A 15,433-nucleotide genomic window follows, 5' to 3' on the forward strand; every position below is an offset into this window, starting at 1 on the left:
AACAATCATGCATATAAAAATGATATAATTATGGTTAATTTGGATGGATCCTCACTATTGCCAACAACTAGTGTACCCTCACTAACTATGGACATACTCATAAGGACTTAACTACTAACCAAGGCCCTGTTTGGATTCCAAGAAAATCATTTCCGACGGAAAAAATTTATCAAGAAATTTTTTCTTTCCATGATTTTGAGGTAAATGATATGATTATGGTTAATTTGGAGGGGATGTTATAATAAATTGAAGGTCCCACTATTAAAAGTTGCATACTGTTGGTTCAAGTGCTCATTTTGTGTGTGTAATAACTCAAACTCGAGGAGTCTAGTTTCTAAAGAAACAAACCCTAATAACTTGAACAGCTGTGCATGCATGTGCAGCCCAAAAACAGTAGGGCCGACATTAATTGGGTGATCGAAACCATTCATTTGTTTGGCCCAGACGTAGATGGGTGCGCCCAGAAAATCATCTTCATAGGATAATCCTAACCCTCCGATATTTGGTTGTTTAAAATGGATGGCACAGGGAGAAGATTTTCACACACCAAATCTATGCCACGGCCCAACAAATGAATGTTTGGATCAACCAAATAATATGGGGGGCAGGCACGACCCTATAAATTCTCTTACATGGTGCATACCCCGTGAAGTCCAGTATTTAAAAAAAAAAAAAGTACAGTGGGGCCCACTTCATAAGATGATCCGAACCATTCATTTTTTGTGTCACAACAGGAATAGGATGTGCCTGAAAATCATTTTCTTAAGATGAACTTAACCCTCTGATCTGTAGAGGCAAAATATGGGAGGGTTAGGATCATCCCATGGAGAAGATTTACAGGTTCAGCCTATTTACATTCTACCCCAACAAATAAACAGTTTGGATCATCTTATAAAGTGGGCCCCAATTGATTTATATTTTACATGGTGTAAGCCCTTATAATCCCGTATTTTTCAGATTGTACTGTATGGACCACATCATAGGATGATCTAAACCGTTCATGTGATGGAACACAACTTAAATAGGTTGTACCCCAAAAATCATTTCCTTAGGATGATCCTAGCCCTCCGATCTATAGAGGTTTCTACTATGCGATTCCTACATAGATCAGAGGGTTAGGATCATCCTATGGAAATAATATTTTTGGGCTCAATCTATTTACGTTATTGCCCATCACATTGACGGTTTGGATCATCCTATTATAGTGTGGGAAAAACACAGCATAGTAAAATGAAAGAAAAAAAAACGGGTGACCCGTGGGTCGACCTGGCCCGTACGGGTGGGGTCCGGGTCCACGATTAGTGACGCCTAGATTTTAGGGGTCATTTTTGACCCGGACCACCCGTTTGCCAGGTCTACGGCCTACGCATTGATCGTGAAAGAGAATTCGTTGTAGCGACGATCAAAGATTGCTTAGTCGCAACGTAAAAACGTCCTCTAAAACAATCAGCTGACCAGACTCACCTCACAATTATTCCAAAGTCTCGAGTTTGGTGCTCCAAAATCAGAAATCACAACGATAAATGAATTTTTCTACTCTCTGTTCATCCAAGATTACTCTCTGTTGATCTTTCGCCATGGACGATTCTTACACCAGTCTACCTACCAGTCATTTGCTCGGTTCTGTTCCCGTAAGTCTCTCTCTCTCTCTCTCTCTCTCTCTCTCTCTCTCTATATATATATATATATATATATATATATATATATCTTTTTATTTTGCCCTAGGAATTGAACTTTCTTTTTCACCTTAATGCTTGTGTTTTTCTCTATTTTCTTTATACGAATTTTAGGTATCTATACATCTGATTAGTCTACCAATCGATTTCTTTTTGTGAAATTTCCACCGACTCTCAGAGGCCAAGACTCTATGTCTATAATTCCCCTTTTTTAATTTTTTGTGTTGTTGTTGTTGTTGTTTCAGTGGCATTTCATAGTTAGGGTTTTCTTCATTCGTTTTCTTGATGTTCTAATTCTCGCGATGCAGGACTTGCCAGAATCTATTCCATTTTTGGAATTTCTTACTCGTTTTCTTGATGTTCTAATTTTCTTCATTTGTTGTTGTTGTTGTATAACTTTTTGAAGGTGATAATGCATGGATTCATCATTTATTTTCTGGATTGGTTTGCTCATCTTGCCTACTTGCATATGGAAAGCAGATTTTCCATGTTTCGGTTTCATTATGATTTTTACATGCTGATTAGCATATAATTAAAATGTTGATTTTGTTAGTATATCTTGGAGCCAACTTAAAAAATAAAAAAAAGATTCTTGGAAAAATATCTCTTGGGGTCACTTGGATCAAATCCCATCATGTGGCAGTGTGTGAGTTACTCTCATATAATAGATGGAAAACGAACCTGATACACGCGTAGTTTATGAGTAGTAAAATGTAACGTCATTGTGTAGTGAATCCCAGCTCATACATAATATAAGCATGTTTGTGATTTATAACTTCAAAAATGTCCATAAATGGTACTGAGGTATACTGTGCATGCTCTCAAAACGCGGATGCGGGTCAAAACGTGGTCGGAGTTAATCCTGGTCAAGTTGGCATGACATGGTCGAGCACTCGGTTGACGTAGTCATAACTCGGCAAAGCAGTTTTTATTGACTTTGTAAGGCAAAACGCAGAACGTAGCCATAGCAAAATGCGGAATGCGGCAAAGGCTAAAGGGAGTTGACTCAGGGGAGTCCACTATGACGTGGGGGAGTTTGAAACTTTGCTCCTATGACACATCAATGAAGATCCTTACAATGTGGTTATACATAATGCTCACACCGTGATAACACGACACGGACCACATTCATAGAGTCATGTTTTGATGGTTTTAATTGTTGCTCGAGTCTTAACTTAATGCCTTGGCTTCCTTCTTTGAGTCATTTTTTCCAATCTACCAACACCTTAAGCCTCCTCTACATCACTGACAGTGAGCTTGGATAGGGTGCCAAAAATGACTGGCAAGATTAAATAAAAATGGCATTGTAAGTTGTAGACTTGGATCCAAGAAGTGGGGATCACTACCAGAACAAACTATTAAATTGTTGGAGGGCATAAGGATGATTACCAAGAGGTGCATGAAAGAGATAATCTGGTATTTGACCAAACCTTGGGGTGATTCTGCAGATGCAATTGGTGGACCATGTTATCCCTTTTGGCGGGTCATTGTCAACTGTTGCTTCATATGGTGCGCCATGCCGAGTCGATAGACTGCCTGTTGATCCACTATTCGACTGCTAGTGGGAGATTGCTTTGGACTTTGGAGCCTTTGTGTCCCTGCCATCTTATGGATGTCGTGGAAGGAAAGGGACATGAGGGTCTTTGGCAGGAAGGTCAAATCCGTAGCAGCTCTTATAGGTATTATGTTCAATCTTATTATTCAATGGCTAGTGACTTCCAAGCTCTTTGCTGGACCCTTTTGCTTCGAGCTAAGAAGTTTGTGGGACTATTGGAGGTTTATCTGTGTGGTTAGAGATAAACTGGCCCCCAACTGGGGTCGCCCTCCTATGGATTCTATCAAGTTGATTTTGACAGTTTTAGCATCGATAACTCTGGGTCGGCTGGAGTTGGATGCATTTTTAGCGTTTGGGGGGGGGGGGGGGGGGGGGTTGTCAAATTCACCTCCTTTGCCTCGATTGGTATATAGGACTCCAATGAGGCGAATGTCTTGGGCCTTCAGTGAGGCACCGGCTTTTGGGCTCTGCTTCTTTGGGACCCATTGATTATTGAGGGAGATTCCAGTAACTTAATCGAGTGGATCCAATCCAAGGATGGCTTCCCTTTTGTGTTTTGCAGAATGCAGAATACTTCAAAGAGATTATTTGACCAGTTGGAAGGGCACAGTGTGATGCTTCAACATAATCGCCGGTACTTTAGGTTTCTATCTTTTTTTCTGATGTCTTTCTTATTGTATTGGAGCATTAGCGTTGTTGGTGTTTGTTTATTTGCTAGTGACCAGCCTGGCCTATGAATTTGTGTTTTTGCTTCCTTTTCTAATAAAGTCTTTATCATTAAAAAAGATTATATATAGATGCAATTCCTAAGCTTTTTTTGAAAGGCAATGCAATTCCTAAGTTAGCTATGATTTTGTAACCACATGTAGTTCTGGTCACCTTGCGTACTCAAAGTGGATTAGTTGGGGTCCTTGAGGATGGTAATTTTGATGGCTCAGTTCATGAGGCTGTTGTCTCTGCTAAGAACTTTAGCTAACAGAGAAGCTGGTCAAGTTGGGCGAACAAGAGGCATATGAGAGTGTGGTCCTCCTTCCTTATGGGGTATTAAAAAGCATCATACAAACTGGATAGTTGGTTCAGGAGTAAATTGAACACTGTAACTCACTTAAAGCAATGCATTTGCATAGGATTTCCTTGTGCATTCTAGGGGCTGGACAACATTGTCCCGTAGTTTCCAGAAGTGGCATAAATCAGGAGCTAGAGCGGCTATGAGAAGTAAGAATAACGCATTTTATGAGCCAAACCATCCCCGGATCTCTAGATTCATGAGAGTACCCAACAAGGAATTTCGCTACCTTAGGACCGTTATAGTTACGGCCGCCGTTCACTGGGGCTTCGGTCGTCGGCTCCCCCTTACATAATAGGGCATCAGGTCACCAACTTCCTTGACCTTCCGGTAGATCTATTTATTTCCCATTTCGAGAGGAAAACCAAGAGGATATGATAGGGAAAGCCCGGATCACCCGGGACTGGAGTACGGAAAGGCAGGCTTTGCCCCCGAGTCTCAATGAGAATCTAAGTTTAGGTATCTGGAGGTTCTAGGGAAAGCATGATATGGTTGTTTGGTCCAAATGTATTCAATCTCCTTGCTACAACGATGTGTTTGATTGGCCCATTTGAAGACTTTTATTTTGGTAAATATCATTTCGGTTAACAGAATGGATGTTGCTGACTGTACGACACTACAAACCATCCATTCAAAACTTATTTATTTATTCCCTTGCTTCCTTTTTTTCTATGTTTTCATCTACTTGGTAAGAGAGCAAATATACCAAATTTCCAGTTATCCTTCATTCCTCTCAACGATCAAATACCAGATCTGGATTAAGCAAATCAAGATCTACAAGATAGGATGTTAATTGCAAGGTTAGATCAAGAATGTGTTATACAACCACATGATTAACATCATCAGTTATAAGATAAGATCACATTGACGGGTCTCTGGGCACATAATCTAATGAAGCATAATTTTTAGAGGTTTTTTATATTTTTACCATTTTTGGAAAGATCTAAATAGAGTTCAAAAGTTTTCTCATTTAAAATTAAAGACATTCACTTCTAAATGATCTTGTTGGGCAGATGTTTACCATTATTTTTTTTGGTAGGGATTGGATTGAGGGGATGTGGCATTTTTTTTAGAAGTGATCCGAAGCAATTTCGCGAAGATTTGATGAAGTTGTGCTATTTTCCTCTGCATATTGTGATTACTCCTTTTGATATTTGCTATTCTCCAATGGAAATATTTAAAAATTTTATTATTAGTGCTGATTTTGAACTTTTTTTTTTGAATGATCTCCAATTTTATTGCAAAGGAGATCGAGATGGTCAAAGTACAGAGTAGAGAGCTACAAAAGACCAGGAAAAAAAAACAGTAACTACAACTTACGGGGGAAGAGAATCAAGCAAAGCCAAAGATTCCTACGACACCCCTTCTCTTGACAAACTATCGGCCACCTTGTTTGCCGACTGCCGAACATGCTTAAACCTATCGAATCTCCAAGGATGTTTTTGTACCTATTTTAGCCACTTAATAATATTAACCCACTAAGGGAGTGGTGATTTTGAACTTTTGGCATTATATATGACACGAGCTTTAAGGGGATGAATCCATCCATAAGAAGTAGTTATGTCAGTTGACAATCCTGGGATGAGGGTCACCGTCATCAAGTCAAATGGAACTAATTACCTTGAGTGGAGTTAGTTTCTCAAAATGTTTATCATTTGAAGATCAAAGAAGGGAATAATCAAGGGACAGATAGTGATCTGAACTATGATATTGGATGATCAAATATTATGAGTGATTTTTTGTGATGTTTCATGTTGGTTTTTGTTGGCATCTAAATTCTCCTATGGGGTCTAGTGGGAGTTTTTACTTCTTATTTGTAAAAGTTGGGTGCACTATATTCTCATCCATTTTTTATCCTAAATACTCCCTCACCCCATCCATTTAGCATAATGGCCTCATGTTAGAGAAGGGAGGATAAGTGGTATATGCATGGTGGGAAATTGGGAATATTCATTGTTATCATGACCAATGTTCCATTTGCATTGTCACTTGCAGGTATTATTTAATAAGTGTAATCATTACATTTACAAAAGTGCCACTGTTACATTATACGAGATGAGGGGTATAAAAGTAAACTCCTATTCTTTTGTTTTTGGTAGGTAAGCTGGGATCGAACCTGCGACCTCAAGGTTGAGATACAAAGCCTCATCATTGAGCTACAGGCCCAATCCCGTAAACTGCTATTTTATTGCATACATTTAAGAAATGTATAACTTTAATGCACACCATGTGACTTATATACACCCTGTCTCAAATTGATGCATTGGGTCATAAAGCAGTAATTTACGAACTAAAAAATATGTTTGGCTCAAGTCATTGCTTTCGTAAAAATATCAGCAAGCTGATTTGTTGAAGATACTTATGATAATGTGATGCAGATTTTAGGCCTAAATAAGAGGCATATTTGCCCTTTAGATTTTCTAGGAATTTATTTTCCATGTTATTTAGTTTTTAGGATTTTATTTTCCATTTTAGGCAGTATATTCTGTTTAGAGTTCTTATTTTCGTAGGCTTCTTTAAGAGTTCATGTTTTAGTAGGATTCTAGTTCTTAAGTTGTTTATTTGCCTATATATAGGCCTCTTTACAGCTTATTTTGTAGCTTTTGATGATTATTGATATTGAATAAAGATTCTTTTCCCTCTAATTCTGGTTTTCTTCTTCTCTCTTCTGATTTCTTCTCTTCTTTCCCTAAATTCGTCTATTCTTCTGCTTATTTTCATCTCTTCTTCAGGTTATTTTCGTCTCTTTGTCCCTTATTCTTCTAATTCTATCCCCTTTCGTCTATTTCTCTCCCCTTTCCTCAATTTTTCTTCACGGTGCTGCATCAATTTGCTATCAGAGCGAAAGATCCAAGCACCGTTGAACGATCCGAGTCCCTGATTGAGCCCTGAATCGCCCCTGAATTTAGGTTCGTTCATCATCTTCAAGACCCTAACAACCATCCTAGCAGCCCACAAACCCTGCTTATTCTCCATCCAAACCAGCCGGCAAAACACTTATTCCCTAGCCGATAACCTTGTTTATAGCCCTTTCAAAATTTGCAGAAACCCTAAATTTAGTCCCTTCAAACCCTCTTCCATCACCAACCCTTCCATCTATATTTGGTCCTAATTACCCTCCCCTATCTGCTTTATTTTCCACCTTAGAAACAGCATAAAATCTTCACCCGAACAACCCCTAGAAACCCATCTTAACATCAGTCCAACCCATGTTTCCTTCACCCAAACCATTTCCATCTTCAGTCAACTGAAACAAATCAGCAGCTTGGAAGGACAACCTGCAGTCGGATCCCTCGATTTTCAGATAGTAGCATCAACATCTTGCCGTGTTAACTCCAACCATGTTTCCAAATTTTTTTTCCAGTAATTTTCCAGTGTTGTCTTTTCTCCGGCCAGCACCTGCCATAAGGAAGAAGGTAACCTTGGCAAGCTTTCGTGAGGTGGGAGAAAACTCCTAGTTTCCTTTTTTTTTGTACTGTGACTGATAAGGTAAGTTACCTTGGCACCCAATCTCCTCACGTTTCTGGCTTAGGAATATGAGATAACTTGCAAAGCAAGTTTCCTACTTTAGGTTATCCGGTGAAAGTGTAAGAAAGGCTTTCCTCTTTCTACCTAAAACCTGCAGTGTCACTTTATACCTAAAAGCTGCAGTGGCAAGTCAGGAATATTTAAAGTTTACCTTTTTTTTTCTCTTATTGATAACCTGGAGTAGCAGGTAAAGTTTAATTTTCCAACTCCTTTGGCTTAAGTGGGTGATGTGACCACTAGTTATTAAGAGAAATCTTCTCTGTTACCTATCTAATGTGAAAGAAAGAAATTTACCTTTATGGAAAAGTAACTTTTGTAGACAAAAAAGTTACTTTCTCTTAAAAATAGTTATTCAACCCCCTCTTTCTTTACCTTGGGCACCCCCACTCATTTTCTCACCTCACTTTGACCCCACTTTTTTTTCCCTAGGATACCCCCCTTAGTAATTTAATTTGCAAAACAGATTCCCTCGAATTTGTTACGCACGAGGGTTGTTGCCGTAAATTAAAAAAAAAAGACAAGAAAGAAAGAGAAAAATAATAGAGGCTTTCTCTCTCTAGACTCTCTCTCCTCTTTCCATCTTAGTTTTCTCTCTCTTCATTCGGGCTACTTCTGCTCAAAATTGGATTTCGCCATCAACACAAAAGTTGTTCGTGACAACTTTTAGAGCGCATCCAGCCTATTTTCAGCACCAGACAACATCACAGTTTCAGGAGCCATCTCAGCCGTTGATCGCGCCCCTTCTTCTGATCATCAGCTTTCACTCATTCGATTTCAGATCCGCGACAGACGTTGTGCTTCTTTCGACATGCCAGACAGATTAGACAGTTGATTTCAGTTTTCGACATCGATACCTATGCCTCCACCATTTATTTCATATTTTGATGGGTATGACGAAAACTATTGGAATGGACACACTCCCTTTAGCTATTATGAGGATGCATGTTTACGGTGGATTGATGCTCTAGATGCATATCATGAGTACGATGGCCATGATCACCAATAGGGGTGTAAACGAGCCGAGCCGAGCCGAGCCGAGCTTGGCCAGGCTCGGCTCGGCTCGGCTCGGCTCGTTAAGCTCAAAGGTTAGGCTCGGGCTCGGCTCGGGCTCGAACTAGGCTCGGCTCGGCTTGGCTCGGTCAGGCTCGGCTTGGCTCGCGAGCCTTATCGAGCTTCGCTGGTTGGTTGGGTTATATTAGAAATTTGCTAGCAAACTTCTCCTACGTGACTTCTCGGGCATGTAAACATCATTTTTGCAGAGATTCGCGCACATGCAAAGGCCAGCTAAGGCCGCTAGCAAAAGCAAAAAAAACAAAAAAAAGTAATCATTACGAAAAAAAGTGAAATAGCTTAATGTGTATAGTTTTAAATGAAAATTACTGATTGATGTTAGAAAGTTATTACAATTACAAAATATTTACCAACAGAAGTTACGAAGTTATGACAATTACAGAAATTACGGAAAAAAGTTATGACTTATGATAATTACGCCTCCAGCTGTTTCTACTTTATCATATTTATATTATATTTATTACTATTATTTTATACGGGTTTTATTAACGAGCTTTAACGAGCCGAGCCGAGCCGAGCCTGGCCTAAATCGGGCTCGGCTCGTTAAGCTTAACGAGCCTGGCAAGCCGGCTCGGCTCGGCTCGTTAAGGATTCGAGCCGAGCTCGAGCCGAGCTTTTTTCGAGCCGAGCTCGAGCGAGCTTCCGAGCCCGAGCCAAAATTGACACCCTTAATCACCAAGCGACTATCTACTGGGCTAAAGAAACTGTGCGACGACAAGCCCGATACTCATGGGACCACATGGAAACGTACCATCGTAGAAGAAGCGAGCCTCCAATCTGTCGTTGGAAGGTTGTTCGTGATTTTTTTATGACTCTTTATACACTCCACTATCTACGGAGATTGAAGCGTGAAGAAGTCACTCGACGAGAAGAAACAGCTCGCCGTGAACAAGAAGCAGCAGCTCGTCGTGCACGCGAAGCTAAAATTGAAGCTGAGAATTTAGAGCGTCGCATGCGTGAGTCAGATTTGCAGAGTCGATCCACTACTTCATCCATCTTAGGCGTCGCTGATATTTTTACGGGTCCAGATGCTAGTATTGATGAGATCATTGATGTTGAGCCTTTGATTCCATCAGATTTAGACTCTGAGATGAACGATCAAGAGTTAGAGACTCAATTGATTGCTGATATCGACATCGTAGTGTATGATACTTCTGAGATTTCTGCGCACCGATTGCCGATCATCTAGAGAGTGAGCTTCACTCTTCCAAGGCAGATATTGTGGCCGATCCATGTGTCCGAGCCGAGTGACCAGATCGTTGAGGCATTACTGGAGCATACACAGCACGAGTTGATCATTGAGGATGCCGATTCCATATCATTACATGAGCACATCGATAGCATTGCTTCTCCAGTGGATGCCCCGATCGAGATGATTATGGAGGTCGAGCTCGCCGATTTCAGTGCACATGATGACCATCTTGATACTGATCATGGATTGATACTGTCCATAGCTGTTTTGCCAATCCAGGAGGAGTACATTGCGATCTTCCCAACTAGTTTACTTCTCCAGCGCAGATTCTGTTCGCATGAGTCTACATGGGCACTTTCTTCCCTCCTCTTCTGCCGACCTTGCAGATGCTTCTCCCGATTGTCTCGCGCGTTAGACATCATGATTGCTTCCGCCGGATTACGCATTCTACTACTTCAGTAGATTGTTTACATCTTTGACCCAAGTGGATTAGAACTCGAGGGCGAGTTCTTTTTCAACCGGGGGAGAATGATGCAGATTTTAGGCATATATAAGAGGCATATTTGCCCTTTTGATTTTCTAGGAATTTATTTTCCATGTTATTTAGTTTTTAGGATTTTATTTTCCATTTTAGGCAGTTTTTTCTGTTTAGAGTTCTTATTTTAGTAGGCTTCTTTAAGAGTTCATGTTTTAGTAGGATTCTAGTTCTTAGGTTGTTTATTTGCCTATATATAGGCCTATTTACAGCTTATTTTGTAACTTTTGATGATTATTGATATTGAATAAAGATTCATCTCCCTCTAATTCTGGTTTTTTTCTTCTCTCTTATGATTTCTTCTCTTCTCTCCCTAAATTCGTCTATTCTTCTGGTTATTTTCGTCTCTTCTTCCCCTATTCTTCTAATTCTATCCCCTTTCGTCTATTTCTCTCCCCTTTCCTCAATTTTTCTTCACGGTGCTGCATCACAATATATTCCATCCTTTGTCATTGCACTGATGGATATAGTTCAATCCACCTCAATATGCTTCGTGCACTCATGAAAAACAAGATTAGTTGCGATCTGAATTGCATTCTTATTATGTCCATAATGATGTATGGATGGGGGCAAGTGAGTTACCGAAGTCCGAGATAAGATCTCAAAGCCATGCAATCTCGCTGGTTGTTGATGACATGGAGAGTATTCTGCTTCAACTAATGGTTTGGAAACAAATGGCACGACTAGTTTGTCATGTTTATGATCTTTCCATGACAGTTTAAGGTAGATGAAGATCTTAGAAAACTTCTCAAATGGAACTGATAACCACCCTGCTTGCATGTTGACTTTCTGAGCAATTGAAGCAAGTTTATGGTCATTTGTGTATGATTCAGCATGCTGGGAAATGATGTTAACAGAAACTAGTTGCCAAGTTTTAATTATGTGATGTTTCTATACCATGGTATGTGCTATTTTTTTTGTAACTAATCCGCTGAATGAAAATTTAGGCATGCTTTTCAACTGCAAATTCATCTTAGGAATATGAGGTCTTCATGCCTGTACGCATCTTGCAAGTATTAGAAGCTAGAAAATGTCCTTTATTTAAGCATATTCTTTTTTCTCTACTGCTTGGTGTTAACTCTGGTTCTCTCGTTAATTATGAAGCTCTTGATTTGTTTCCTTGATCCTTTGCAACTTGTGCTCAGGCTGCAGTTTCTGAAGATAAGAAAGCTACTATATACGAAGGTACGAAGGTTTATATATATATATATATATATATATGAGAAAACGGTTCCTACACATATGTGTAGCGAGTTCTCTACACACTAGCTTAAAATACAGTGGGGGCCCACATTGTTTGGGTGATCCAAGCCATCCATTTTAAAGGCCCTCACATAGATAGGGTGTCTACAAAAAATCAGATCCATAGGATCATCCCAACCCTACGATTTGTGGAGGTAAAATGGATGTCTTTAAACCTTAAAAATGAATGGTTTGGATCACCCAAATAATGTGGCCCCCACTGTATTTTAAGCTAGTTGTAGATAACTTATCTACACATATGTGTAGGAACTGTTTTCTCTCTCTCTCTCTCTCTCTATATATATATATATATATATGTGTGTGTGTGTGTGTGTGTGTGTGTGTGTGTGCGCGTGTGTGTGTGTTAGAATATCTTCTTCTGCTTCAATGATGTTCGTATTCAAGTTCTGGGATAAGCATATGCTTTGCACATTCTCATTTCTGTCTCAGTTCTTGTGTGAAAATTGACTTCTGTATTTAATCACTCAATTTCTTTGACCCGTTTGGTTATTTTTTGTATAGTTCCAGAGGCAAACTTGCAAATATTTCCACCAACTAGTGGAGGGGATGGAGGGTGGGGATATCAAGCTCCAGGAAGTTCATCGGGTATGCCTTTTTTATAAATTTTCTATGTTATCGTCATTTTGATATTGATCAGAAATACATGCTTTTTTGAAGATTGATGTACTGAAACATTGTTGCAAAGGATATGTTTGGAAATCGTAGGGTGCATTTGGCTATGATACTGTTTCTGTGTCTTGATTTTGATTCTAATTCAATTCTTGACTCTGCTTTTTATTCGGATTTTAATTCTTTAGAATCAGAATCATATTTGGTAACTGACATAAAAATATTAATGTTTCATCTTTTGGAACAAAATTACGTTTGTCTGATAGAATTGTTTATGAACTATAAGCAGTAGAGAATCAAGAGTAATACATGCCTTAAGAGTATGATGTATCACATGAAGTTGGACCAAGTGCTTTTAGGTCACTTTCTATGAGAATGGTATTTTGGTTATTTTCATTGAGGTAGGTTATTTTCATGAGATAAGGTCATTTTGATCATTCCCTATTAGATAGGGATACTTTGGTCATTTTCAATTAGATATGGATATTTTTGTTATTTCCTATGAAATAAGGAGTGTACTAGGATTTTTTCTCTTTTTGTATGATTTTTTAATTTTATTTAAATTTCTTTTTTATTTCTCATTTTTCCATTTTTAAATGTACTATGAATACAAAAACATTGTGTACGAGTATGATGGTTGTTTTCTCAGTTCCACCTTTATCAGTCCCATTTAAGTTTATTCCAATTAGAACCTTGTAGCTTTAACATCTCCAAAGTTGATAACTTATTTGTGTTATACACTGCTCCATGCTTCTTGAATCAGTGTAGGTTTTTTTAATTATTCATACAGAATATGAGATTACAATTTTAAGGCAAATGAGTAAAACACGCCTACCTTCTCCACATATCCTTGGAATTTCATTTAAGCAGTCCCTTCTATAATCACAAATTGTCCTTTAAACAAATATCATTTTGATGTGCTGTAAAGTTAAAATAAATAAACATTTTCATGAGATATTGCAATCAACTATGGAAAGGAATATTACACTTTAAAAGAGAAACTACATTTGCTCTACATTTCGGTTTCAATATGCATTTCGGAGGGGGTGGAAACAGAAACATTTCGCTCGTTTCTTGTCAATTTTGGTGGAAATTTAAAATCTTAGCTTCGACATCAAATGAAATTGGAAAATGTGAATCTATATTGGGAATGAGACTTCAAAATTGGGAATTTGAGATGTAGGCATAAAGAGCTTCTCACGAAATGCCTAGTGGTACATCATTGTTGGAAAGTATGGCGTAGGGGTTGAAGAGTTTTTGTGCAGGGCATTGTCTAGTGGTAAATGCTTAGGTGCTTACATGCTTATTTTATTTGTGATATTAGAGTTGAGTTACATTGGGAAATTAGGTTTTGGGGGTGGGTGGGTGAGGAAGGGTATTAGTTTTTATGGTGGGGTGTCGAACCCTTGTGCCAAATATTGGCTTTTGGTCAATGTTCAACAAGAGGGCAATTATTAAAGATTATGCGAAGAGTGGGGAAGAAGGAAATTTGGGGTTTTGGGGTGTTTGCATAGGACATTGGCTAGTAGTATAGGATCGGGATGTTGTTTATTTGTGGTGTAAGAGTTGAGTTATATTGGGGCATTAGGCTTTGGCGTGGGGGTGGATGAGGGAGTGTTGGGTTTTGGGAGACTTTTGGTGGGACATCAAGCATTCAAGCTCTTGTGCCAAACACACCTAGGCTTATATATGCTTGTGGTCAATGTTCAACAATGTGGCAATTACTAGAGATTATGTTGAGAATGTGGGGAGGAAGGTGGTTTGGGGCTTGTTTTTTCGAAGAAATTCTAAGGATGTTGAATTCAGCAGACTTAAAATCTTTGGAGGAGGTCCAAGCTAGCTGAGTGTTCTTTAGAATGCTTTTGATGAGAAGTGGACGCTCTCCACATTTAGCTAGGGTGTTGGCACTTCTAGTCTCATTCGAGTGGTTGGTTTTTGTTGGATGGTGTTTGCAAACAAGATCAATATTTTTAAAAGAAAAGAATCCATTTACCAAGCATGCGCTTTTTGTTCAAAGAAGTGAAAGAATCAACATACATATTTACATCCAATTGAATGGGCAATCATATGCATTCTATTTTAAAATGGTTCAAAATGAGGCTGTGGTTTCCTTATCGTTTTTTTTTCCTTTTGAAGTGAGTGGATGATTGGGGCCCTGGGGATAAATAGAAAATCTTGTGGGAAAGGGAAGTGATATATCCGCCCCTTTTAATCACTTGGGACACCCAGCAGCAGAGTATCAATGACTGCAGAGGGGCTGATGTACTTCACGTCAGTAGAATTCGATGGGGCTGATTGCCGCGTACACTGCTCCTGGGTGTCCCAAGTAATCAAAAGGGGCGGATATATCACTTCCCGTGGGAACTCGTCCCTTTTTTTATTTTTGAAAGGTAATGTATGAAATAGAGGATCATTGATGCCCTTTTTAAGAAGTTAGTTCAAGAGATTAAGAGATCACATTATCAATTGGGCTGTTGTTAGAAAGGAAATTTGGGGTTTAATGGTTAGAGACCCCTATAGCAAGTGGAAAGGGATTGTCTATAGCTGGCCTAGATTGCATACAATTATTTGATCGAGTGGTGAAGATGTTCTTGGGGCTAATTGTCATTGAAGATGCCAATGAATCTGGAGTGAGGACAGCCCTTACGAGACTTAAAGTTATTATATTAGTAGCATAGGAAGAAGACTTTAGGTTTACGATGACTCTTTAAGTGTTATTTATTGGGCCATTTCATATAGCCTTGGTCCAAGAAGACTTGCCCCACTATTGATGTGATTTGGGATTTATGTGGAGATCCTGGTTTTTCATCTTTTAATATTTTGAGGGGTACCAATTATATGGCTCTCTCTAGTAATAGAGGATGTTGTTAGGTGGCAAATAAGCAATCTATGCCCCTAATATTTCTTTTTTTCTTTGGGTGTTGATATCTGTACACCT

At 39.0% G+C, this 15,433-nt stretch overlaps 1 protein-coding gene across 2 annotated transcripts in view; it reads left to right on the plus strand.

The window, feature by feature from the left end:
• Window positions 1-1,330: 1,330 nt before the first annotated feature.
• The window catches only part of LOC143880026 (uncharacterized), a 30,893-nt gene continuing 16,790 nt past the window's right edge, over window positions 1,331-15,433 (plus strand). Inside the window, exons 1-3 of one of the 2 annotated variants that reach the window (XM_077382787.1) lie at window positions 1,331-1,631; window positions 11,769-11,808; window positions 12,394-12,471. In XM_077382787.1, coding sequence (XP_077238902.1) covers window positions 1,578-1,631; window positions 11,769-11,808; window positions 12,394-12,471 — 172 coding nt within the window. In that variant the 5' untranslated portion in view covers window positions 1,331-1,577. Of the gene's footprint in view, window positions 1,632-11,768; window positions 11,809-12,387; window positions 12,472-15,433 lie in introns of both variants that reach the window. The other variant, XM_077382786.1, reaches the window with a different exon arrangement.

This window comes from Tasmannia lanceolata, unplaced genomic scaffold (assembly GCF_043159265.1).
Source record: "Tasmannia lanceolata isolate RefF3 unplaced genomic scaffold, GAP_Taslan_0.1 ptg000006l, whole genome shotgun sequence".
Classification (NCBI taxonomy): Eukaryota; Viridiplantae; Streptophyta; class Magnoliopsida; order Canellales; family Winteraceae; genus Tasmannia; species Tasmannia lanceolata.